General features: G+C 38.5%; 3 protein-coding genes and 1 long non-coding RNA gene across 7 annotated transcripts; 2 read left to right on the forward strand and 2 right to left on the reverse strand.

The window, feature by feature from the left end:
- Positions 1-1,656: 1,656 nt before the first annotated feature.
- PFC1 (Ribosomal RNA adenine dimethylase family protein) lies at positions 1,657-11,666 on the forward strand. 4 transcript variants are annotated; one of them, XM_077392488.1, is made up of 10 exons: positions 1,657-2,326; positions 3,320-3,469; positions 4,953-5,009; positions 5,298-5,396; positions 6,138-6,233; positions 7,327-7,411; positions 8,589-8,641; positions 8,729-8,812; positions 10,826-10,918; positions 11,029-11,666. In XM_077392488.1, exons 1-10 carry the CDS (start codon positions 2,132-2,134, stop codon positions 11,092-11,094), a joined length of 978 nt encoding a protein of 325 aa, XP_077248603.1. In that variant the 5' UTR covers positions 1,657-2,131; the 3' UTR covers positions 11,095-11,666. The 4 variants fall into 4 exon arrangements, with proteins under 4 accessions (XP_077248603.1, XP_077248605.1, XP_077248602.1 ...); XM_077392490.1 differs by having other exon boundaries at positions 8,729-8,782; XM_077392487.1 differs by having other exon boundaries at positions 1,666-2,326; positions 10,826-10,936.
- A 3,684-nt stretch (positions 11,667-15,350) lies between these two features.
- On the forward strand, positions 15,351-16,043 carry LOC143888787 (uncharacterized). Its single transcript, XM_077393191.1, has one exon. The coding sequence runs from the start codon at positions 15,351-15,353 to the stop codon at positions 16,041-16,043; it is 693 nt and encodes a 230-aa protein (XP_077249306.1).
- A 2,113-nt stretch (positions 16,044-18,156) lies between these two features.
- Positions 18,157-20,233, reverse strand: LOC143887313 (uncharacterized). Its single transcript, XM_077391421.1, has 5 exons — positions 19,344-20,233; positions 19,182-19,265; positions 18,855-19,097; positions 18,676-18,770; positions 18,157-18,577 (listed from the first exon to the last, which is right to left on the reverse strand). The coding sequence occupies exons 1-5, from the start codon at positions 19,419-19,421 to the stop codon at positions 18,454-18,456; spliced, it is 624 nt and encodes a 207-aa protein (XP_077247536.1). The 5' UTR covers positions 19,422-20,233; the 3' UTR covers positions 18,157-18,453.
- A 1,725-nt stretch (positions 20,234-21,958) lies between these two features.
- On the reverse strand, positions 21,959-25,938 carry LOC143888153 (uncharacterized). Its single transcript, XR_013254488.1, has 2 exons — positions 25,217-25,938; positions 21,959-22,335 (listed from the first exon to the last, which is right to left on the reverse strand). It is a non-coding gene; the product is annotated as an uncharacterized LOC143888153 (long non-coding RNA).
- Positions 25,939-27,034: the final 1,096 nt, after the last annotated feature.

Raw genomic sequence — 27,034 nt, forward strand, 5'->3', positions numbered from 1 at the left:
GAAGGATCTGAAACATAGGAAGAAGCAATGAGAGGTCTAGATGAGAATAAAGACAGAGTTCTCCGAGGTGTGGTTTTTTTTTTTTTTTTCTTCCTGGATAGACACGAGAAGAAGCGGACCAGCCGTTTTCTGACTTCTCGCCCTTCTTTCCGTCAGCAAGCAAGAGATCAGGAGACCATCTCATGTTTTCAGGTTTTAGAAATCTCAGAATGCGGGAAAGATTTTTAAAACCTAGATTTCTCACTTAAAATCCAAAAAACACTGTCAGGACAACATACAACAACTTGATCATGAACCCTCTTTTACACTGTTTTCAACCTAAAAACAACTTGATCATGAACCCCCTTTTACATTGTTTTCAACCTAAAAACCTGCATTCTAAAATCCACATAAATCCACGTATCCAGGGCCGTTTGGATGCACATATTTTAAAATCCAGGTTGTAGTTTGAAAACAGTGTAAAAGAGGGTTCATGATCAAGCTGTTGTATGCTATGCTGATAGACTTGGCAAATACGACCCGTGCCCACGGGTCGACCCACCCACAAATTTGCGGGCACGGATCTGAGTTTTAGTGACCCGTCAAAATTGACCAGCAGGTGACCTAACCTGCAAAAATAGGGGTCGGGTCGGGTCCACCCGCGGGCACCCGCGGGTCATTTGGCTTTTTTAAGTGTGGTGATTTTGTCATGCTAATCTAGTTAGATGGCTTTTCTTTTCTAATGCAAAGGATGATGATTTTGTCATGCTAATCTATTTTTTAAGGGTTTGATGCCTGAATAGCTTATGGTTGGCACCATAGGTCGATCCCAACCCTCTGATCTAAATGTTAGGGGGTTGATCACTTGATCCTAACCCTCTATAGATCAGAGGGTTAGGATCAACCTATTGAAATGATTTTTGGGGCACAACCTATTTAGGCTGTGGGCCATCTAATGGACGGTTTGGATCATCCCACGGTGCCGGCCATACTGCCCTCATCAAAATCCAGTGATAACATTTCCCAAAAATAAACGACTGTTTGAATTTGCGGGTGACTCGCGGGTTGACCCGGCCCACGCGTGGGCCGCGCGGGTCACCTAATTTCTGACTTGCAAAAATGGCGGTCATTTCCTGACCCGACCCGTGTGACCCGCACCCGCATCACCTGCGGGTTGACCCGGCCCGGCCCATCCGTTTGCGAGGTTTATATGCTGACAACATTTCTTGGATTTTAAGTAAGAAATCCAGGTTTTAGAAATCTCTTCCCCATCCTGAGATTTTTAAAACCTGGAAACATGGGATGATCACCAGCTCTCTTACTGTCGGAAAGAATGGCTAGAAATCAGAAAATGACCGGCTGCTCTATTTCTTCTCATGTCTCCCAACTACAATTTTGAGGAAATTCAGGATTCTAAAATCCGCATATCCAAACGGCCCCTAAGAGTCCAAGGAAAAGTTTTGGACTAATTGGATCTCAAAATCTAACAAACAAACAGGGCTTAAACATATAGGAGGTGGAAATCGAAGTCCAAAGTCGAAACTATAAATGAGAAGTGGAAAGTCAAACATAGTAATCTCATGAATTGGCATTGATGTTTTCCTTTTATAGCGGTTTGTAATTTGTTCTTTTAGCCCATCCAAAAAAACAAATATGAGGTGGAAATAGCGAATCTTGTGTGCCACTATCAAAAGTTCAAAACCAGGGTTCCTTACTAGTAGTTACTAGGGGTTCAACTCGGGCGGGTCAGGTTCGGGTTGAGGCCAACCCTAACCCGACCTGAGCAACCATTTACTCAACCCGACCCGAGTTCCAACCCGACCGACCCGAGCAACGCTTTTTGGGATCTGTGGCATGCCCATACACCATCCAAAACTTTTCAGATCCCAGATTTGATGATCCGAAATATGCCCATGGACCCTATTCATATGTTTAGATCCCATTCATTAACGTTCGGATTCGGACGGACGATCCATCGGACCATCTAGATCCATTGATTCATTTCTCAAACAGGGGTTTGTTTCTTTGTCCAGCTAAAACCCTCTCTTCCTGGTGGAAAACTAGAAATGATAAGGTTTCTGAAAACGAACCCACTTACTGAACGATTTTCTCCTCACCTTCTGTAACTATAACAACCCATAACTACAACTAAATGCTTTTCCTTGTGCAATCCATTTCTCCATCTCCCTCCTTTCCCACCACGAGATGGAGAGCTTGGCTCGACTCACCTTCAAGGCCAAAACCCAGAAAATTTTGCGTGGCTAGTAATAGAAGCAATGATGACTATCATGCCACTCTCAAAGCTCTCAATTCCAGAGGACGCACCCCCAGAAAGTCTCTGGGCCAGGTATCTTTGCTTTCTTTATACATTTTGGGCGATTAAAATAGCAACCTAATCTCCATATATATTCAATATACCTTTTAGAATTCACTGAAAATTTTATTATAGGGTCTAAACATTCAACTCCCAAAAAATGTGCCCGCTTTAAATGATTTCCTATGATACTTCATGAAATGGATGGAAATGCTGGTATTTATGGGTTTTCTATGACTAGTAGAGAACTGCAACTCTACACCCAAATTGCAATTTTGGCCTTTCCAAATGCGGTTTTTGATGAAATCTAAAAACAAGAAAGGCCCAAATTGCATAAAATGTAGACTCAAATGTAGCCTACAGTAGGACATGCACTGGCTGGCTTGAGTTGAATTCTGGGATCTCCAAACTGTTTTCCTCTAATTATAATTCTCTTACTAGTTATTACACTAGATAAGATCATAAGAAGTTTTTTTCTTTTTTCTTTTTTTTTTTTTTTTTTTTGAATGGGTAAGCTGGGGTTTAGCAGGGACCCCTACACCAGATAAGAAGTTAGTGAGAGAATACATCTGCCCTCTCTTGTTGTATGAGGGTCATTGTACTTTATCTGCACAGGTTTGAAGGACCTTCAAGTTGCCCTAGAAGTCTCCTAACTGTTGGGCCCTACTTCCTGGGGGGCGTTATTGAGCTTGATTTTGATGCTTGTGCTAGAGGCATTCCTGGGTCAGATGGTACATGGTACATTGGTGTGTTTAACTACTTGAGAGGTCTGTTGCTGCTTCTGTGCAGAGGCCCATGAGACTAGACCTACTCAACCTTTGCTGCGAATGAGCACTTCATTAATAATGTATTCCAACACACCCACCATTACATGTTACGTTAGACCACATAAGAAAATTGTGGTTAAATATAATTGCCCTTTTGTCGATCATTGTTTTATATATTGATTTTAACGGTTTAGTCCAATAAGGCATAATTTTCTTTCACCATTAGGAACTGATGTCTGCTTATTATGTGTAACTGCAGCATTACATGTTGAATTCTTCCATTAATGAGCAGCTTGCTAACATTGCCGAAGTTGAGGATGGAGATGTGATCCTAGAAATTGGGCCTGGAACAGGTTCTTTGACTAATGTTCTTATAAATGCTGGTGCAACTGTTGTTGCAGTTGAAAAGGTGTGTGCATCTTTTATCTATACCCTACTTGGTGTTTTTTATGGCAAGATCATTTGTCTTTTTTGTTCTTTAGCATTTGAATCATTTATACTGCTTGCTGAAAAATGTGTTGTTATCCCATATGATACGTGGGGAAGAGTAAGTTTTGTTGTACGAGATAGTCACAATGCTGCAAAAGATTCGGGTTAGGCCTGTAGCTCAATGGTTGAGGCTTTGATTCTCAACCTTCAGATCGCACGTTCGATCCCAGCTTACCTACCAAAAAACAAATGTTGCAGAAGATTCTGAAGCCAAAGGAAGACATAGAACCAATAATTATAGGAAGTGAACACTCTCAAAGAAGCATTTGGTGTTTGATTTATTTAACTGAGATATATACAATCAATAACAAAGATATACACAAAAACATGTAATTTCAGTGTTTCAAAACGCGGATGCGGGACAGAACATGGCCAATGCAATCTTAGTCGACTTGGCATGGGGCGGTTAAGTACTCGAATGACGTGATCATAACTTAGGAGCATTAAAAGAGTTTTGACTGACATGGTAGGGCAAAACACAGACTAGAACAAGAACTTGGCCAATCTTAAAGGGAGTTGACTTTGAAGAGTCAATGATTAATGCAGGATATTTTGAAACGATGTGCAATTCCTATCTGCTTAGTGAGAAATAAGAAATTTAATGAAAGTGTTCAGTGTAAGTATCATTTCCGTGTCATGCTATCTAGAATCTGATATTGCAAATGAATGACTGTGTCTCAAGCACCAAGTGCTATATGGGAAACTGAAGTATAGAAAATCAGTTCAAATTTAATATTCAATACGAACTTCAATCGTTGTAATCTTTTTATTTATTGTGTGATCCTGTAACCATGGGCTAACCAAATGCTCTTATCTTCAGTTACTAAATCATTGTAAAGGTATGTCTAAAACTAATTTTGAGTTAAGTAATTCATCTCTCCCAAAATACGATATTCTTCAGAATATGATGCACTAGAGATAATTGAAGGGGACCAATGCCATCTAGTGGGGAAATAAGGCATTGACTCCTTGTTTAGAACAATATCGGTTTTGTGAGAGGTTTATGATATTTTCTTCCTGGTCCATGTTTCTGCAGTCTCTCATATTCATGGTGACTAATCATAGTGCTGATAGTGAAGTGAGCAACTGAGCATGCTTGGAAAGTGTTAGGTTTTTACTAATAGTTTTGCATTTTCTTGTGTCTATATGAATTCCTTTTTTATGAATTAAAAATCAAATACTTCTTTTTCCCACCTTGTCTTATGAAATGCAAATTAACATCAGTTAATTTCATATTTGGAAGTCCATTTCTATCCATGTCCTTGTGTCATGCATGCATTAGTCACTTAAGAGAAAGGGAAAAGTTTTTAATGAGTAAGCCTTGAATTGGTAGTTATGAAGTGCATCTACCAGTTTGTCTCCATGAATCTCGCTAATGCTGTACAGTTATGTGTGATTGTCAGGACCCACACATGGCCATGCATGTTAGGGACCGATTTGGGGGAATGGAGCAACTCATGGTAATCGTTATTATTTTATATTGCATTACATTTGTAATCTTACTTTGAAAACTTATGAATGTTTTATAAAAGTTTTTATGTTTATATATGACCGATTTCTAAAAAATACAACGATATAATGTTCAAGTTGATGTTTTACTGTTTCATGTTTTGGGATCTTGACTGGAATCACGCAATTCCTTGTCTGACTTTTGGTACATGTGGTCATTGCATGTTACTGTTGACCATTTCCTTGTTGTTACTGTTTTGATCAAAACTGTGCCAAATGGAACCTACTAATCTGTGTAGGTTTTGCAAGAGGACTTCACAAAGTGTCACATTCGTGCCCATTTGAGCTCCTTGTTGGAAAGTAGAAAGTCGGCAGGAAAAGACTCAAAATATGCAAAAGTAAGAGCTGTAGACCCTTTCCAAATATGCACTATCCTCTTGAAGTTGGTTACTGCTTGCTTTTTGTGACTTATTAATCTTATAGCCCGGATCAAATCATTCATATTTGCGAGCCATTGACAAATGGTCTTGTTATTAGACTTAGGACAAGTGGTGTGTTTCTACTTATCAATTACCATATGGATTTCTGAGTATGCTTGTTTGTACTGATGAAGTGGTTTGATACAGAAATTTTGTGGCTGATTGACCAAAATGATTTGGTCATTTAGAAAGTATAATTAGTTTATGATTTTGCTAATGTTACTGTTGCTCTTTGTTCCAACTTATAAGTAATTAATTAATTATAATTCATGAGATGCTTCTGCTCCATGCTTCAAGCACCAATCTTTGTGCGTTCTTTCTCATTTCACATGTTTCCTTCATTCTGTACTGTCTAATGCAAGTACCTTGTGAATGATTTCTATATTGTGGTGAACAGTATCTTATGTTTGAAGTCATTACAGAGGGTTTGGATTTTTCAGGTCACAGCAGACACGTTACAAAATAAACCTCATGTTCTGATTTTTTCCTCAACATTTATAGCTAAACACTTTCCATTTATGATTGGTTGATCATGATTTTGCTATATTTTAAGAATTTACGATGGAATTAGATTAATCTGTAGTATATCATTAAAGGAAATATGTGACTCTTGCGTATACTGATTGAATCATCTCTTATCTACTTGACACTTGTTTGCAGGTAGTCTCCAATATACCTTTCAATATAAGCACTGATGTCGTGAAGCAACTTCTTCCGATGGGTGACATCTTTTCCATAGTCGTCCTTCTACTGCAGGTTTGGAGTGTTGTTTTTTTAGCTTCCTCATTGTTGGTGTTATTGATATGTTATATCTCTGGAGCCTAGTTTCATAATTTTGATGACCAAGTAATTTGGATATCCATGTCTGGTCCACAATATTTAGCATTTGCTTCATGTTCTGATTTACCAATTGGGCATTGCTTTCAATTTTCTCTGAAGGGCATGTCTTGGGAAGTGATTTTACAACTGTATTTAACTTGTGATAGAAATTTAACAGATCTGAATGATGTGGGCTTCAGGTAGATTACAGTAGATTACTCCACAAATATTATTAGCAAATTTGTATGATTTTTCTTTTTTGATTCATGTCAATCAATACTATGTAGAAATGTTTTGAACTTGTAGTACAAGAAATACGAAAATTTTGCTTTCTTCATTAATCGTCAAGATGGCTTTATGAGATAGTCGGTGAGTCTACAAGTCTTTATGGAGGTAAAAGACGAGGAGACTAGCCAAGAATTCTGAAATCATGCTACCCTTCATGCATGACAGAGCAGCGCCAGACCATTAGAGCATGATACACACATAATTAGTTGTAAATAATATTTCATACTAAAATATTCATCTAAATTAATAAAATATTATTTATTAATTTACAAGAACATTACTGTCATGGATGAAATATGCTTATAACGTTAGGCTCACTATAAAATGTTTTCAATTTACTATTAAAAAAATTCGGTTGGAGGACCCGACTCCTGACTTTGTAAAAATTGCCACTTTCCACCTCTCTGTTCAAGCCACCAGCTTATAGTGCTTAATTAGTTTCTACTTGTACTTGAGCCGTATGTGTTTTGGTTTTGAAACAACGACAATAACCATAAATTTCAAGAACAGTTTTTAATTTTTCATGTTTCAAGAACAGCTGCCTTTTGAGTCTGAGTACATCTGTGATAGGAATACCTTCCATATACAATTCTGTTTTGTGCACGTATTCTACTATCTCTCTCTATATGACATTCGCAAGAGATGAAATCATTTCTTGTTCAAACACTGTCTTTGAGTTTTGGAAACACATATCACGAAAATGAATTTGTTAGTTACCACTCAAGTGGCTTGTTTCTTTTAGGATGAGGCAGCTTTACGCTTGGTAGATGCTTCGTTGGGAACATCCGAGTACCGGCCCATTAATATTTTTGTGAACTTTTACTCAGGTATGGGATTTCCTTTTGAAACATAAACATGTCATCTATAGTATGCATTGGGTGTATGTACGAAAGCATATGTGATTGTAATTTTCATGTTCCTTACAATTCAAAAAAAAATAAAAAATCATGTTCCTTTCTCAATAGTCACAAGTCTTTATAGTCAAACTGTAGTATGCTGCTGACCCCTGGAACTATTGTAACTAAGCTGAGAAAATGTAACCTATTTCTAGTGATCTCGTCTATGGATGATATCTCACATACTCGATTTTATCTTAGATTTGGGTAGGAATTGATGTTTCAATCTTGCATATTTTAAGGATAGCTAATGAAATGACTGATAATTTGTTGAGAGAGCGTGTTTAGATAGAGTTCGCTGATAGAGCAAGCGCTGCTCCTTTTTTAATTATTTTTATTTTTCAATAAATTTATCAGTTGCTTGTCATAATTATTTTTATCAGTTACTTTTCAATAAAATTCAATAAATTTACTAGTTTCTTTTGTTCCTTGTATTATTTTGGTGGACTTTCTCTGTCTGCCCTTATTTATTGAATCTTATTTTGCCCCTTCAAAAAAAAATAAAAAATTCAAGGGATCAGGAGGTGAATGGGTTATCTTAGCACTGGGTTTGCAATTGGACTTTCTCGGTCTTCCCTTATTTATTTAATCTTATTTTGCCCCTTCAAAAAAATAAAATAAAATTCAAGGGATAAGGAGGTGAATGGGTTATCTTAGCACTGGGTTTGCAATTGTCTTCATGCCAAGGATACATAACCTGGAGAGAATTCAAGATGGCCTTAAATCAAGGAAGCTATTAATTAGAGGTTTTTTTATCGCAATGATAGATGCGTGTATGTAGTAGGTTAACATAGTGAATTTGTACTTTGTATTTTTCAGAACTTTTTCCTATGTAATTGTTCTCATACATGGGTGATTTCCAGCACACTTATTTGAAAGTTATTTGTTTATTCATCTGTATTTTCATAGTCTAAATTGTTATTCAAGCGCGATATTTTTTAATTTCACTAGCCATTATCAAGCATTTCAAGTCATAATTTATGAAATATATTGTGCGCGATATTAGTGAACACATCGTTAAAAAAAGATATTACTGAACACTTTAATTATGGTGTGATTCTACTAAAAACTATATATTTGATTTGAAATTTCCTTGTTATTTATTCAGATCCTGAATACAAGTTTAAGGTCCCAAGGACAAATTTTTTTCCCCAACCAAATGTGAGTAATTTTCTTATTTAGATGTTTAACGAAGTAAATCACATTTTTTTGAGAATGCGTTTGACCTTGATGCCCGCCCCCTTATAGGTAGATGCAGCCATTGTTACATTCAAACTGAAGCAAGCTGCAGAGTATCCACAGGTTTCCTCTACTAAAAGCTTTTTTTCAATGGTAATTCTTGCTTCTTTTCATCTCTGAGTGCAGATGTGTTAATTTAAAAAAAAAAGATAAAATTTGTAAATGGATATTCCTTTCCCCATACATTTCCCTCCATTACTTGTATCTTTACGAAGTTTTATTTATCCTTCAGAGTTTTCTCCAATCCTTATGTAATGAAAGGAAATAAGGCAAATCAAGTAAAGAAAATTTGTGGTTATTAAAATTAAAAAGACAAAACTAATATGTTTTTAATAGTTTACCACAAAGAATCATGTCATAAATCTCATTATGATCTACAACCATTCAAAAAAAATATGATGTACAAAATTTTGCAAATCCTCTAACACTTAAATTCTTTGTCACAAACTTCCTTGGAAACAACAACGAAATATAAAAAAATATATATAATGAAGATAAGTCAAATAATACACAACTCAACTAACTCAGCCTTTTTTCTTTTTTTTTGAAATGTATTTTTTAAGTCAAATAATACATTTTCAAAAAAAAGAAAAAAAGAAAAGTCAAATAATAATATCAATAGAGACACTCTGTAATTGGGAACAAAAGCCTCACTGAACTCTAATTCAAATATTAAATATAGGAAAAACAGAGACACTTCTAGGTAAATGCTTATCAAAAGGTTGGGGGAAAAATAGAAGAAAGAATGTGATATCAATTACTATTGCATATTGGCGGAACAATAAGAACCTCCTTCAAACACCTGCCAGGAGAAAATACAAAACTCTTCAAATACCTGCCGTGAGCCAACAATAAATTCATACGGTCTGACAATGATGTTCATGCTGAGGAGACAAACTCTTCTGTGAGTTTGTTCCTTTACAATATATACACCTCCCCATTTGATTCCAGCCACTTCTTACAACTCAAACATAAGACATGTTGGGCTCCTTTAACTTAAAACCTTAACTCTAGAGGTTAAACCCAATGAAAATAAAAACTAGAACATGATATGAGTAGTGTGGTGAATAGTGACATAAATATTTATTGGTGACGTGAATAGTGTCATGTGAACTTAAAACACTATCCCATCCCAATTCTAACAAAATTAAAATAAAAGACACTTATCCTTACGAACAACAGAAAAAACCTAAAGCATTAGTGATGGCTCCCATCACCATATTTGGATTTGTGGAGGATGGTCGCCCATCACCGTGGATTCAATTGAACTTTGTTGATTTCAACTTTGCCGCTGCAAGTTAAGAAAGATCCAATGCTAAACCACCCAGCAATAAAACTCCATATTAAATTCTTTTCCACTTTATGGTCTTGTTGATAAGCAAATCCTGCAGTTTGCACTTAGCACACACGATATACATGTAAATAGGAACAAAATTGTAGAAAAAAAGCTCTAAAAATCCCAAATACGATTTTAGGGAAGAAAATGTATAGAAGAATTTCCAAGACTGCTATGGTAAAGTTATGTGGTCGTTGTCTTAACCCAGTTAGATAAGCTTCCTGTTAGCTCTAATCTTCATCGTGGTCTTGGTTACTGTTGTTAAGTCTCAATGGTATAGGCAGGGAGAGGGAGAGGGACAACAGTTTGAGAGGTTTTTCCTTGATAGGTAGAAACAAGTATAGTAAACTCTTAATCAATGACAAAAAACCGCTAAATTCGGAGAAAATCGAAGAATCTGTGTTAAAAAGATTAAACTTTTAATTTCCTAAAATGCGAAGAATATATCATTTAATCTGAAATCTTTCTTGAAATGCAAAGAATATATCATTTAATAAAAGTTATACAAGTAACTTCTCCAAGAACCCCATTTAAAAAAAATAAAAAAATCTCCAAAAACTAGGGACGACAACATTTAGAAAGTTATTGTTGATTATATAAAGAGCTGAACCAAGATTTGGGGTCTTACAAGTTCTGTTGTGTGCATTTGACAAAAAGATCTACTTATTTATAATTATTTTTTTGTCATAGTACTTTAGTTGGGACGCATATCATTTGAGAACCTCGTATTTGTTTATGTTCTCATGAAAGTTCCTAACTACTGAATTTAGGTAAATTCTGCCTTTAATGGAAAACGTAAGATGCTGCGAAGATCACTTCAGCATGTCTGCACGCCCCTTGAGGTTGAAAAGGCTCTTCAGAATGTAGGCCTTCCAGTTACAGTAAGTAGTATAGTGTATATTTGTTTGTTTTCTTGAACCACAGATATAGAGATTTACTTTTTCATTTTGTTAATGCCCATGATTACCTGCAGTCAAGGCCAGGGGAGCTTACATTAGACGATTTTGTGAGATTGCATAATTTAATTGCAAAAGTGTAGTATTCTGGGCCTCCTTACAAAAAAAAGTTCTTCCAACACCCTATATGACAGATTTCTGAGGTCATCGGCCGGCTTCCTCATCAAATCTAATGGTGGAGTGCAATCACCAATGTTCGATTAACGCCATTTGTAAGATTTGGGGGTGTGTGTGTGCATTATTGTAGGTGTAATTGCTATTATTATTTGATTAAGGCCACTTGTATAGATGATTCAACCACCACTAGATCCATTCATTTGCTATTACATAATGCAATCCAAAAATGTCAAAGAAAGAAATATAACGCTTATGTGCAGATCAATTACAGAGGCTGTTAAATGCATTGCCATTTGGTATGTATTTTGAGACCTCTTATGGTCATTTGACGCTTGATTACCCATATGATCCCTTGTGGTTTAGACATTCATGTTACAGTTTAAGCTCAAGCAACCCATGTACATGAGCAATGGGTCCTTTGAGAATATGAAGAACATGATGTGTTTGCTTCTGTAGACAGTTTTTAATAAGAAAACAAAGGCAATGCTCCATATATTTACACATGTTTAACAAATTCCTGATATACAGATGCCAGGGGAATGGATGTATTTATAAGATGATTGTCAATTTCGGTACAATATTTGCTTGGGTTCTTATCACTGCAATTCTTATCTTCTATGTAATTGCTTTGATATACAGATTTTAAACTGTTTAAAATGGTGATTATTTACCATTAAAAAAAAAATGGTGATTATTTAGATTACAATGGAATGTAGAAAAAAGAGGGAATTCTGACTGTTTTCCTTGACACGTGTAATGGATATAGGCCGTGTCTGAATGTCCTCAAGATCTTGGATGTGGGTACTGGTGGAACTGTTGGAGGATTTTGGAGCTGACCTGTTTGGGTGTAAGAAAAAAAAAATCAAGGCCTACTAACAGATAACTATGTTACATTTACACTCTGATGGTGATGCTGCATTTCACAATCTCAGTCTGTAAATGAAGAGTTCTTCTTGGGCCTTTCTTTGGAGGCCTAATAACTATTTTATTCAGGAGTCTAAATTGGCATCCTGTTTTTATTCCTATTATGATTCCTCTGTAAACAGAATGGAAAATTTTTTAAAAAAAATTTGGGCTCCTCATTGGCACTCCCATGTCTTAAACTTTTAATAATGGGGCGAACCCACCTAGTATTTCCTTTTTAATTGACTTGTGAGAGCTTTTTGGGAAGGAAAATGATGTCCTCGCCCCCTTTTCTCCCCCCAGCCACCCCTTGTAATGTAAAAGAGAGTCATGAATACACGAGTGGGGAGGCCCCGGGAAGAAAAGGGGACGAATATATCAGTTCCCTTTTGCGAATTCTAATGATACACAAGATGTGTTTACCACTATCAAAACACGGTAATGCAAATATCAGTAGCCCAAATTTAATTCAAGAAAGGAAGAATTGTCAACTGGTGACACAAAAATGCCAAAATAGTGAATGGGTGACACCCTTTTGATATTTTGTGAACAGAGGCCATTTTACCTTTTCTGACATGGCCTTTTACATAAATACCCTCAAGGCAAAAAAAACAACTTACAGTAGAAATTTCTCTCTCTTACTTTTCACCTACCAAAAATGACCGTCAACCTCTTCCAGGTTTCTCCATTAACGTCTGAAACTGAGGAAGGGTAATAAATGTGAGTAGCTTATCTACTCTCTTAGGATTTGTGGTTGTATTAATGTGTTTGAACCATGTCATTATTGTGGGTAATAACCTTGTATTTATTTTGCTTGATAACCCTGTCTTATAACCCTTTCAAAATGGTTAGTTAGGGCTTCTGCTTCAAGTATCTCTGTAACCCTGCTTTATAACCCATTTATTTACCAGATAAACACTTGGTACACCCCCGGAGAGGCTTAGTAACCCCCTTGGAGAATGTTGAAAAGCCCTTGTACACTGTTGGTAACTCCCCTTCTATGTACTTGGTAATCCCTTTAGAAACTTGAAAACCCCCTTGTGTAGAGAGTTGAAAACCCCTAATTTGCAACTTGATTACCCTTTACAGAAGCCTCCGTACGGACTTGAATCCCTCATTAGGTAGCTGATAATCTCTTAGAACACCTTGTGGACTGACTTTCAAATCCTCATTGAGGTAGCAAAACCCCCTTTAGAGTCCATAACCCCACTTATGAACTTGGTAACCCATTGTGTACACTTGAATACCCCTCAAGAAGATATGAAGATCCCATTTTAGCAACAACTCTGTTTAGAACCCCTATTTAGGATTTTATAAAAATGTCCGAAACAATGGTTTCTCTTCTTTTACACTATGATGGAGATTTGACGGATGATGTTTCTTGGAAATACGTCGGAGGGAAGAAGACATTGTTATCTGTCAGCCGCGGAATCAATTTCGACGAATTTCAAGCTGCAATCCGAAGAAGGATTGGTGTTATAGAAAGGCAGGTTTTACTATCGATAAAATGTCGATATGTTGTGGATCCATATATAGTCACTTTAATCGACGTCGATGATGATGATGTCCTCCAAACAATGTTAAGGATGTTTGACAGATACATGTTCAATTCTGTGATGATATACATAACTAAGAGCATAAATGACAAATGTATTAATTCCTTAAATTCGTCAATGCTTCCCCCAAACAAACTCTGCACTAGGAGACCCTCTCTTAATCGTAGCATTCCTTCTACTTCGATTCTGTCCCAAAAACGTCTTCGTTTTGAAGTGTACTTGCAAAAAGACTACGAAAGTGAATTTGACGGGAGATATGTAAGTGAAGATATTAGAGGTGCTCCAACAGAACCTGTCATAAGGTATTGTAGTTCTTTGGCAATGTTTGAATACTTCCATATTTTAATTTATAATTCATATGGATCCAACTTGATTATATATTGCCGAACTATGCAGGTCTAAAATTGACTTAAATGAAACATTGGCAAGTGATTTGTATGGCAACCATGTTAGTGGAGGCATTGATGACTTCAGTAATGTTATTGAAGACGGTTTCTGTGTGAGGGGTTTAGATTTAGAAGAAGAAAGAAATGATGATGATAATGACGATGGTAGTGATAATGATGATAATGAGGTGGAGGAGGAGGAGGAGGATGATGATGATGACGATTATGAAAATATCGGTGTTAGTCCATGCGCTCAGCCTTTCAGTGCGGATTCTCCTATCAAAGGAGGTTCTCCTATCAAAGAGGGATCTCAACCGGTTCCGACTAACAGTAATCGGCCAATGAAAGCAGATGGGATGTTTGTTGGAGCCCATGATGTAGATACTAATAATCTTCAGTTTGAGCAGTTAACGGTTGGGGCAATATTTTCTAATATGCAATACTTCAAAAAGGTTGTCAAAGAGTACGCTATTCAGCAGAGGTTTATGTTCGTGAGGTCAAAGTCAACACCGAAGAAGTATGCCGTTCGATGCAAGGTAGAGGGTTGCAAATGGCGTATAACGGGTACTAATCATATGACCTATGTGTTAGTGAAGTCGTTTGTCCCCGACCATACGTGTAGAACTAAATTAAGGGGCAATGATCACCCTCTTGTCACAGCAGCTTGGGTTGCTCAGACATGTTTACGCTTATTTGCTTGCCCAGATGATGTGAGGACGAGGTTCATACGAGAATATATCAAGATGCATTGGGGTATAACTATAAGCTATTGGAAGGCGTACAACGCGATGAACATCATACTTGAGATTAAGTGTGGGAATGTGGAGGACTCTTATCGAATATTGCCTGCACTTACAGTTCAGATGATGAGAAGAAATCCCGGCAGCTATATGCGTGTTTTCAGAGCCAGAGATTTACGACCTAGGGGAGATGATAGATTTGTTCGCTTATTTTGGACATTTGGTCCTAGCATACGGTCTTTTCATCGAACACTCAGGCCTATAATTTTGGTTGATGGGACACATCTGCGAGGGAAGTATTTAGGAATCTTATTGATTGCAATCGGGGTCGATGGTAACAACGGTTTATATCCATTAGCATTTGGGGTTGTTGAGACGGAGAACGAAGATAGTTGGAGGTGATTTTTTATGTTGCTGAGGCAGTACGTATTGGCAGCGGAGATGAACATATTCACCATATGCTCTGATAGACAGAAGGGGTTGTTGCAGGCAGTGCCTAATATATTTCCCAATTCTCATCATAGTTATTGCATGCGTCACCTCGCCGCCAATTTGCGATCCGAGTTCAAAGATGTTCTACTTGAGAGATTGTTTTGGAAAGCCGCACGGACTTTGAGAGAGTGTGTTCAGAGAAACAATGGAGAAGATTAAGGTGAGGAATGAACGTGCACACAAGTGGATAAGTGACATTGCGAACGAACACTGGGCTAGTTTTTATTTTAAGGGGAATAGGTATGATGTATTGACTACAAATAGATCGGAGTGTTTCAATGCTGTCCTGAAGGATGCGAGAAGATTGCCGATTGCATCATTGGTAGAGCACAGTAGACATCAGACTACAGACTTCATTCAAAAGCGTCAGAAATTGGGTCATAGTTGGCAAACAAAGTTGACTCATTACGCAGAAGAACGTATAACATTAGCGAGGGAAGAGAGCCGCCAGTATACAACTTATCGAGTTGGGGTTCATGAATATGAAGTACGGTCCCTTGAACATACAGATGGCGTAAACTTGGAACTTCGCACGTGCAGTTGTCGTGCATTCCAAACATTTGGACTCCCGTGTGGACATGCCATGGCAGCCATTGACATCACAGATTTTGATGCATACGATTACTGCGAGAAATGGTTTCATGTAGAGAGATATCGGGATACGTACGCTGAAGTTTTGCACCCGACACTAGACAGGACCCAATGGGAATTAAATCCCGAATCCTTGATGACAATATTACCGCCGATTGCAAAGCGACCACCGGGAAGGCCGCGTACGAGAAGAACTGATCGCGAATTGAAAGGTGGATTACATTACAAATGCACCCGATGTCGATAACTTGGCCACAATAGAAGAAGTTGCAAAGAACCACCCGTGGTAAGACAACAAGTTGACCAAACTGCTATTGGGCCTTCTGCACCCATACTCAGTAGGTCGGGCGTACCTTGTCAAGCTCCCTTCTTTGTGTAAGGGTGTAATTGAATTTTTTGAATGTTCTCAGATATTGTGATGACTTCTTTTTTGTTATTTTGTAAAGAATGGTTGTAATTAGAACATCAATACATAAACAATTTTTTTGGATATAGATATGCTATTTGTTCTCTATTTAGTTGTTGCTCTCCTACATCTAAACCATGAAAAGGGACTTATCAACAGTCAGATTTGGATTACCGGCACAATCAATAGGATTATCAACCAATTCCCTAGGTTATCAACCAAAATCTAGGTTATCGAGTCCCCCAAAATAGGTCATCAACCAATCAGAAGTGAGGTTATCAACACTCAAAATTGGATCATCAACCCATTCCCTTGGTTGATAAAGCTACTAGAATTCAAAATCCAGGTTATCGACTTCCTCAAAACGAGGTTACCAACATTCGAAAGTGGGTGATCGACCGAAAAATTAAGGTTACCAACCTCCCATTTTTTGGGTCATTGACCTTGGAATGTGGGTTACCAACCCAGAAAAAGGGTCACCAACCATTTTTCCGTCCGAGTGAAGCTGGTGGACTTGAAAATAAAGGTTACCAACCTCCCATTTTTTGGGTCATTGACCTTGGAATGTGGGTTACCAACCCAGAAAAAGGGTCACCAACCATTTTTCCGTCCGAGTGAAGCTGGTGGACTTGAAAATAAAGGTTACCAACCTCCCATTTTTTGGGTCATTGACCTTGGAATGTGGGTTACCAACCCAGAAAAAGGGTCACCAACCATTTTTCCGTCCGAGGAGTGAAGCTGCTGGACTTGAAAATTAAGGTTACCAACCTCCCATTTGTTGGGTCATTGACCTTGGAATGTGGGTTATCAACCCAGAAAGAGGGTCACCAACCACTTTACTCGGCTGGAAAAATGGTCGGTGACCCTTTTTCTGGGTTGATAACCCACATTCGAAGGTTAATAACCCAAAAAAGGGAGGTTGGTAACCTTAAGTTCCAATTCCAGCAGCTTTACTCGGCTGGAGAAATGGTTGGTGACCCTCTTTCTGGGTTGATAACCCACACTCGAAGGTTAATAACCCAAAAAAGGGAGGTTGGTAACCTTAAGTTCCAATTCCAGCAGCTTTATTCGGCTGGAGAAATGGTTGGTGACCCTCTTTCTGGGTTGATAACCCACACTCGAAGGTTAATAACCCAAGAAAGGGAGGTTGGTAACCATTTTTCCAGCCGAGTAAAGCTGCTGGAATTGGAACTTAAGGTTACCAACCTCCCTTTTTTGGGTTATTAACCTTCGAGTGTGGGTTATCAACCCAGAAAGAGGGTCACCAACCATTTCTCCAGCCGAGTAAAGCTGCTGGAATTGGAACTTAAGGTTACCAACCTCCCTTTTGTGGGTTATTAACCTTCGAGTGTGGGTTATCAACCCAGAAAGAGGGTCACCAACCATTTCTCCAGCCGAGTAAAGCTGCTGGAATTGGAACTTAAGGTTACCAACCTCCCTTTTGTGGGTTATTAACCTTCGAATGTGGGTTATCAACCCAGAAAGAGGGTCACCAACCATTTCTCCAGCCGAGTAAAGCTGCTGGAATTGGAACTTAAGGTTACCAACGTCCCTTTTTTTGGGTTATCAACCTTGGAATGTGGGTTATCAACCTAGAAAATGGGTCACCAACCTTTTTTCGAGCGAGTGAAGCTGCTGGACTTGGAACTGAAGGTTACCAACCCAGAAAAATTTGGGTTATTAACCTTGGAATGTGGGTTACCAACCCAGAAAATGGGCCAGCAACCTTTTTTCCAGCCGAGTAAAGCTCCTGGAATTGAAAATGTCTAAAACCTGTATAAACACAAACACAAACACACTTAATATTCTGTTCACAAACACAAACACACATCATATTATGTTTTAATTTATAACTTCCCTACTCATTCAGAAACAGAAACACACATGTCTAAAACCTGTTTAAATTTACAAGTTCCAACATTCAAATTGAAACACAAACACAAATACACTTCCATAAAACCTGCTTACATTTACAACTTCTCCACATTTATAAACAAGTTCACAATTCCCTGTTTCACCAACCAAGTTCTCCACCCATTCACAAACACAAATACACTTCCATTAAACCTATTTCAATTTACAACCTCTCCACCCATTCACAAAGAAAAACACAGACCCCCTGCCAACTTCCCTTGCCATTTAACAAATCCCCTGCCAATCTCCATTAAAAAATAAAGTTTGATCATCAGAAAAAATAAACATCCATCAACATTAGAAGGTGTTCCTATATAAGTGTGCAGTCCCCAAACTCTCATCGTAAAAATCTCTCACAGAGTTGTAGCCGAAATTCAGGAATGTCTGTCGGCCCAAAGTTCAGTGGTTGACCATGGTAGAGATGCTCAATCGCTTTTAGGACAAAAGCGCCGCAATCAACCCTGTATAAAAGCATGCATTGAATAGAGTTACTTTTAAGCTAACTACGAATGAGATAGGAATACTAACAAAAATTCAAAAGTTTTAAGTTTGAACCCACCCATTGTTCTGCTTTCGGAAGCCATCCATCTGTGAATATGGAAAGTCATCAATGTTGCAACCCCGGCCCTTCAAATATTCCTTCATTAATGCTACCTGAATTTAAGACAACGAAGGAATATTGAGTGTCATACATATGGAAGTAACTTTAAATGTTACGGAAGATGTTAATTTACTTACAGTGGGAGATGCTCGCTCCTGAAATGAGTCCCCTTCCATTGAGTTGAACTCGACCATCTTTTTATTCACCATATCAACAAGCACAAGAGCCCGATGAAAGTCTTGACAGCATGGGATTAAAATCATCCCAATATCTTCTGACGGGATATGGTCAACTGTACGATGCAATAGCTCGTTCGCCAACCGATCGGACTCCAACTTATGTTTGTCATCCATTAAATCACGCCCTGAAGTCTTATATCCCTGTACAATGAAATGAATTTTGTGGAAAACTAAATCATGGATAAGTTGTAAAGTAACATGTATAGCTACAAAAAAGCCTCTTACATATACTGACGAAGGAATATATACAATCCGTCCAGTCAAGGCATTGCTGGAGGCGCACAAATACTTCCCATATACATCCAACACCTACAACTCAAAAAAATTTCTTAATTACCTCAACAATGGGTACTGAAGACAACACTTAATTTAAAAAATGACACTTACTTGGCCACTGAGGACTCCTTTAAGGTTCCACAACGTTTCGAGATCCTCGGCCAAGACTTTTACCCCGTCAACGGTCATGACAATACGACTGCAAAAATATACAAAGGTTAGAGGAACCAAGTATCTAACTTTGAATAATGGTTAATTGAAAACAAGTGTACTTGCCTTTGCTCTTGTTTTTTCAACTTCTCAATGAGATCAGTTCGCCTCCGTGTTACTTTCTTCGTTGCCCTCTCACTTTTTTTCTTTGTCACTGGGGGTACTGTATAGGGGCTACTCTTGGCGTAGCTTGGTTTTCTATCCCTTCTCTGATTTTTCACTCTCCTCTCAATGCTCCCTGAGGGGGTTTTCAACACTAGAGAAGGGGGATTATCAACCTCAATAGGGAGTTTTAACACTGGAGTAGGGGATTATCAACCTCAACAGGGGGTTCTCAACACAGGAAATGGGGATTATCAACCTCCCTTGAGGGGGTTTTCAACACTGGAGAAGGGGGATTATCAACCTCAGGAGGGGGTTATCAACACTGGACAATGAGGATTATCAACCTCAACAGGGGGTTCTCAACAGAAGAGAAGGGGGATTATCAACCACAGGGGGTTCTCAACACACGAGAATGGGGATTATCAACCTCAACAGGGGGTTCCCAACACTGGCAATAGGGATTATCAACCTCCCTTCAGGGGTTTTCAACACTGGAGATGGAGGATTATCAACCTCAAAAGGGGGTTTTTAACAGTGGAGAAGGGGGATTATCAATGTACCTAGAAAGGATTCTCAACACTGAAAGTGAGGGATTATCAGCCTGAAAAGGGGTTCCCAACACTGCAAATGGGACATTATGAACTACCTAGAGGGGGTTCTCAACACTGGCAATGGGGGATTATCAACATCCTAGAGAGGGTTACTAACACTGGAAATGAGGGGATTATCAATCTACCTGGAGGGGGTCCTCAACACTTAAATTGATGGATTATGAACCTCAAAAGGGGGTCCCAACACTGGATATAAAGCATCCCAACACTGGAAAAGGGGGGTACCAACATTGGAAATGGGTTCTCAACACTGAAAAAGGGATATTATGAATCTCAAAAGGAGATTCTCAACACCGAGAATGAGAGATTATCAAAAGGGGGTTCTCCACAGTCAAAATCAAAGAAAATAGGGAACAAAAAAAAAATTTAAATCCTAGACATGTAAAGACTTCCAAATACTGATAATGTTACACCACAAAGCACAAAGGTAGCTTAATAGAACGAAAAAAAAAAGTAAAAAAATATGAAATACGACACCCTAACATACCTGCACGATGGGGATGGGGGAAAAATAAAGCCCACGCCGGAAAAAATGAATCCCTCGTCAGAAAAATGAAGCCCTCGCCGGAAAAATGAACCCCTCGCCGGAGAAAAATGAACCCCTCGCCGGAAAAATGAAGCCCTCGCCGGAGATAAATGAACCCCTCGCCGGAATAAACTTGATAACAGAGGAGAGAGGTTCGGAATAATGCAGGAAACCGCACCACTCCAGAGAAAAATGAGAGTCTTCACGCCGGTCACACCTCACGCCGGAGAAGATGGGTTTCAGGTGGTTAAAATGGAGTAAAAGTGAAAAAAAAAACCCTCTCTACAGTTAAAAACGAAGAGACAAAAAGCCTCTCTACAGTTTAAAAAAAAACCCTTTGTACAATGGGTTTTTCGTTCTTAAGGGTATTTACGTAAAATGGCATGTCAGAAAACGTATTTCGACCTCCGTTCACAAACTTTCAAAAGGGTGTCACCCATTCACTATTTTCCTATTTTTCTGTCACCAGTTGACAATTTTTCCTTCAAGAAATTCTCATAATACCATGATGGAACTTGGAAGCATATTCTGGCATTTTTTCCACCGTTGAGTCCACCCGGGTGTCATTTTAACTCTTTGATTCCATTCATTATATTTGAACCAAATGCTGAAATCGGGTGTAATCAGAATAGGATGCTGATTCTTGTGCCTAATTCCATATACGGAAGCATTTTAAGATTATAGGGGGCCATTTGGTTTTAAGATTATGTGTTCGGTAATCAGTTTTGTACTCATAATCAGTTTTCAAAATCCAAAACAAACAGGGACTTATTGAGCTTCGTGGGTTTTTAATGGCTTCCTAAAATAAAAAGTTGATTAATTAACAAAAACACCACCCATGTGTATGAGTGACAATGGACCCCAATGGTTAGATGGGCCATCTGAATCCAAACTGGAACGGACAGGATCATCTAGACACATTTTGGATCCCAATAATAGGATCCTAAATTATTTCGGATTGTATCCAGATAACTAACAAAAACCCGTGGGACAGTCGAAATCCGACCATTTTTTGTCATTCATCTCTCCGGTCTTGAGCCAACCAATTGTCTTCCTTCTCTAACCATTGACCCTAACCCCCTAACTCACAGTGTCACCCTGCTGCCCTCGCCGCTACCGCTTGCCCTCGACCTATTCTACAAATTTTAACTGTCCACAATATAAGTTAGGAGTGTAGGACACTGATGGACGTCCAATATTAAATGGATCTGACCAAGACACAGGATGTAGGATCCGAATATGTAAAACAACAAATTAATTACTCTATCCCAATATGTAAAACAAGATCAAAAGAAGAAGATGGTATCTATTTTCTGTTCCAACATAAAAAAAAGAAAAAAAAGGGGAAAATACACTTGACTCCCTGTGGTTTATGACACATTCAACTTGACCCCAAAAGTTTAAAAAGTTACAAGTAGACCCCCCCGTGGTTTCAGAACGTGACAAGTACACCCCCTCCGTCAACTGTCTGTCAGGTTAACCATGGTTAATATTTTGAGGACAGAAATACCCTCATTTGCAGAGGGATTAGGGTTACACCATTTCCCACCGCCGCCAGCGCCCTTCGTCGCCACCATCAGCCATCTCTGCCGTCGCCATCTCCGGCCACCGCCGTCACCTCCACCACAGACAATCGAACCCCACTCCATGGCTACATCAAACCCACATTTCAAGAAAAAAACTTTTATATAAACAAAAAAATAAAGCCCTAAAATATTAGGGTTTTTATGCATGATGTGAATGAAGACAAATAAACCGCCTAAATGGAGGGTTTATGTTGATAAATCAACAAGGGTATGAATCAAACCCCAATTTTTAGTTTTCGAGTATGAAAATCCTAATATTCAGTTGGGGAAGACGAGGACATTTTGGTCTTTTCCCCCACGCCGTCAGCCCGTCCAGTTAAAAAAACCCAGTGAAACCACAGGGGGTCTACTTGTAACTTTTTAAACTTTTGGGGTCAAGTTGAATGTGTCAGAAACCAAAGGGGGTCTAAGTGTATTTTTCCAAAAATAAAGGAAAAAAGAACGAAAGAAAGGACATGGGAAATGAAGCTACTTTATCCCAATGTGTAGAATGAGCTCAATTTACCTTTTATTTCTGGTCCTTCATCAAAAGAAGATATGGAATCAAATTAAGGAGATGCAATGGAAGCTACATATGGCATGGAGGCTCATCAGATTTGTTATTGCATTCTGAAATCAACATAATTACTCACAAGTCTAAGAACACAAAACAGAGGTTTTACAATGTGAAGTAGTTCTTCCAATCAATGAAAATCTGAAACAGACTCACTAATTCAAATAGCAGCCCAACCAAGATAGTATGCAAAGGTGCAGAAATCCATCAAAAATTTGGATAGCCAACTGAAGAGGCGAGCGATTTATGTACATCTCATACAGTAAAACAAAAGATCTAATACTACATTGTTAGAGAAACAGGTAATTGCCTCTCATGAAAGTAGATATGCAAGTAACAAATTTTGGCATGGCCAGCTAATAAATGACTCCCGTAAAAGAGTGACCTTTAAATTGCATGCAGACGCATCCAAAGAGAAGGAATTTATGCCAAGGACTAAGGAGGTAAAACAACTAAACTTATTTTCTCACTCCATCTAAAATAGCCCCAAGCCCCTCCAGCTAAAGCAAAGATTATCTACGAAACAATAAACACGTCAACTATTCAGAAAAAAAAAAATCAATAAACACATCAACCGACAAATCAAGAGAATGGAAAACAGCAACATAATGAACCAATGGAGCAACTTGCTGGATTTTGAATCTCAATGGCTCAAAAGCTATATCCGTACAATTGGCCGATCCCCCAACACTGTGAGCTCCAACTTACTACAGATGCTTTACTAGCAGCATGAAACTGCGTATGTTAGACAAAAGAAATAATACGATTGGAAATATTGTTTGGATATTAGTAAATTCGGAGGCTGATTTGCTAGCTCGATCGGGAACTGGAAGAGAAGAGATCCTCTTTATAGATCACTTACCACCCTGAGCAGAGAAAATCAAGGAATGCAACTGATATAGCTCAAGTCAAGCTTCAGATTTATAATTACCTCATGTTAGACAAAAGAATGATGACATCTTCCTTAATACATAATAAAATGAAAAGTTAATGAAGTGAGAAAAGTTAATATATGTATAATGTCAACTGAGGGAACTTTTTTGTGTCCATTGAAGATATATAAGAACCAAAAGATTGACAAAGCCATATGAGCTTTACAAGCTTTCTTTCACATGGGCAAAAACTTATAACCTACCCAAATTAATGTTGCGATCAACTGCACGCAAAAATCCCACCCTACTCAAGGAGAACATGTTTGACCTTATAAATGGGAGGGCCTCATTATTGGAAGCGTACATTATTACAGATCTACATTATAATTGACTCTTTTGCGGAAAGCAACTCATTCCTGTGACCATTTCTAGGTACGCGAGAAACTAGTGGTATAGCAGTTAGAGAAACCAGATAAGACCCAAATCTAAACTCCATCTACCGAGTGAATGATAGAACACCGTTCTATCAGAAAAGAAAATCAAGAAGAAAAGAGTGAGTTAATTCGAGAAAACTCAGGCTTCTAATGAGTTCATTCGAGAAAACTCGGCCTCTAATATGCTAACTGCACTAAAGTTGATTATTCCTTGCTTACATTATATAGAAATTAGTGGAAGCAAAACAAGGAAATAGAAATGACCAGAAAAGAAAATAAGCAAACCTAATATAAGATGGCAATAACATAAATAAGAAAGGGCGATGAAATTTTCACTCCCTCTACAGTACGCATTCGCGCCCCTATTGACGTGATTTGACATAAAGTTGCACACTGTTCACGTTATAAGGGGTACGAATGCGTAGGGGGAGTGAAAATATCATCTCCCATAAGGAAAGCATCTAAATAAGAAAATTTATTTCTAACAGTGAATCTACACATTGGAACTGCTTTAGGAGCTTCTAGAAATATTATAACTTGATGCTATAAAGACATGAATTTCATTTTCGTTATGAAGCAAATTTCATTCCTTTAATATGTTGGCATGCTCTAGAGTCTGATTCTAAAAACTGAGGACATAACATCTGTTAGGGCCCGTTTGGATACCTCAGATTTTGTATTTGGATTTGGAATTGAGTTTTTAAGTACAAAATGAATAGATGTGCCAGCTCATGTTGAGGGAGACTGAGAGGGAAGGGGGTAATTCCTGCTGCAGGGGAGAGGTTGAGGAGACAAGAGGGTGAATGAAACTGCCAGATGCTTATTTGGAAATTCAAGGATTTGATGGGGATCCAAATGTAAACACCAAAAGGGCTGCAAATGTGAGAATTCCAAATCAAAATCTTGTCGACATCCAAACGGGCCCTTACATCTTTTTTAACAAAATTTATGAAAAATTCCATCCTCAAAATCAATCTTTCATCAGTTTCAAAGTGGTTCTTCTGAAAGAAATGAGCAAAATCCGGTTTAGCATCCAGGATTCGCAATTTCTCCAGCAATATGAACTTATTAAAAGTAAAAGGTATACCGAATTAAACGCGCGTGGTTGGGCAAAGCTCCACCAGACCAAAACGCCACTTCTAGATCAGAACTAAGGTCCCGTCCTCGACCAAATCCAACGGTCCCCTATGCATCTCGATCCTCGATGACCTCCGATCTGTAATCAAATTCCGGAGGAGGTTTCAGAGATAGCCCTAGAATCTAGATAGTTTTAATTATCGAGGGATTTTGAGGAGATCTGAGGAAGAAGCAACGGTGGAAATTAGGGTAACTCTGGAGGGAAAAAAGAGGGAAATAAGACGCCCCCATCCTCGAACTCTGTTTATTGAATCAAGCTGAGATTCATTTTACACCTCTAGAAAAGGGTGTGTTTAACGAAACCAAGGGGGGGGGGGGGGTTGTAAATATCAGCTGCCCTTTCTTCAGCTTCAGATTCAGTGACGTTGGAAATATTTCTGCCTTCACCAAAAAGTTGGGTGTGGCCGTGTGGGGCAGTAGAAAAGGGCGGATAGGCTATAGGCGGCTGTCTCTAACCTTTTAGGTGGCGGGCCACCACACCCTCCCATCTACGACGCGTCTTCCAACATTTTTTTATCACTTTCTTGAGGGCGTGAGCTGCGTTAGTGTTAAAAGACAACGAAAGGGGCAAAATGGGCTTACAAAAAGGAGGTCCGATTTGGTAGTGTTAGAAGTTTGAAATGCTTCGCCTCTCCGTAGTCAAGAAAAAGAAATCAATGAGAAACTATGACAAGGTCTGATCATTTTAAGAGTGGGCGGCCGACCAGGAGAAAAAAAAAAGAAGGGGCTGAGCCTCTTGTTCTTCAACTTGGAGGCTAGAGGTTAGATGCCGACAGAGAAAGAGCAAAAAGGTCTTCTCAGTTCTGACTTTGTATGATCGCAAAATCTGCATTTGAGATGATCCAAACCGTTCATTTGTTTTGCCACATCATAAATAGGTTGTGCCCAAAAAATCATTTCCATACGATGATCCTAACCCTCTATAGAATCTATGGAAACCTCCGTACATCTACATCTGTAGACGGTTAGGATCATCCTATGGAATAATGGAAATAACTTTTGGGGCACAACTTATTTACATTGTGGCCCAACAAATGAATGGTTTGGTTTGGATTTCAGAGGGAGGGGACAAAAACGACACATGTAGACATGCAATGATTATCCAGGAGACATCCCTAGTACTCTCGAGGGATTTCAATACTATACAGTCTATAATTGGCGACCAAACAGAGTTTTGCTAATGTGGCACCCTAATGCCAAGCAAAATTCCTTAGTCATCCTCGCTTTTGTGCAACCAAACATGAACGGTTATAGTGACAGATATTTTGTGAAAGTTAAATATATGTAGCTATATATCAAGCAATATCAACTGATATATCTATCGCTAAAAACAAAAATATTGTTTTGTAGGGGAATTCAATCCCTCGCTGTATACCCACACGACACTATTCGTAAGATCTTCTGAGACTCCAGAACGTACTCTTTTATCATGTGAACCATCTACGTTTATTAAATAGGCGGTCATGGAAAGCTACAATCTCGCTATCACAATGCCAAAAGGGTTGCACTCCTACCCAAAAACAAGGTATTTAATTTCATGCATCTGGCTAAACATTTAATCACATGTTGCGAATGTCATATGAAAATCTCTCTCTCTCAAGTATCCAACACGGTTTGCCCTACCAAAAAATAAAGGTTTTCGAATCGTTGCATATCTCTGACCACATGTAGCGGAGGAGTGATGGGAAGTTGGAATCTCACTATCAAAATAGGAAAGGGGTGTCCTATCTAACATTACAGCTATGCATTATCTTTGGTTCAAACAATA

Source organism: Tasmannia lanceolata, unplaced genomic scaffold (genome assembly GCF_043159265.1).
Source record: "Tasmannia lanceolata isolate RefF3 unplaced genomic scaffold, GAP_Taslan_0.1 ptg000012l, whole genome shotgun sequence".
NCBI lineage: Eukaryota > Viridiplantae > Streptophyta > Magnoliopsida > Canellales > Winteraceae > Tasmannia > Tasmannia lanceolata.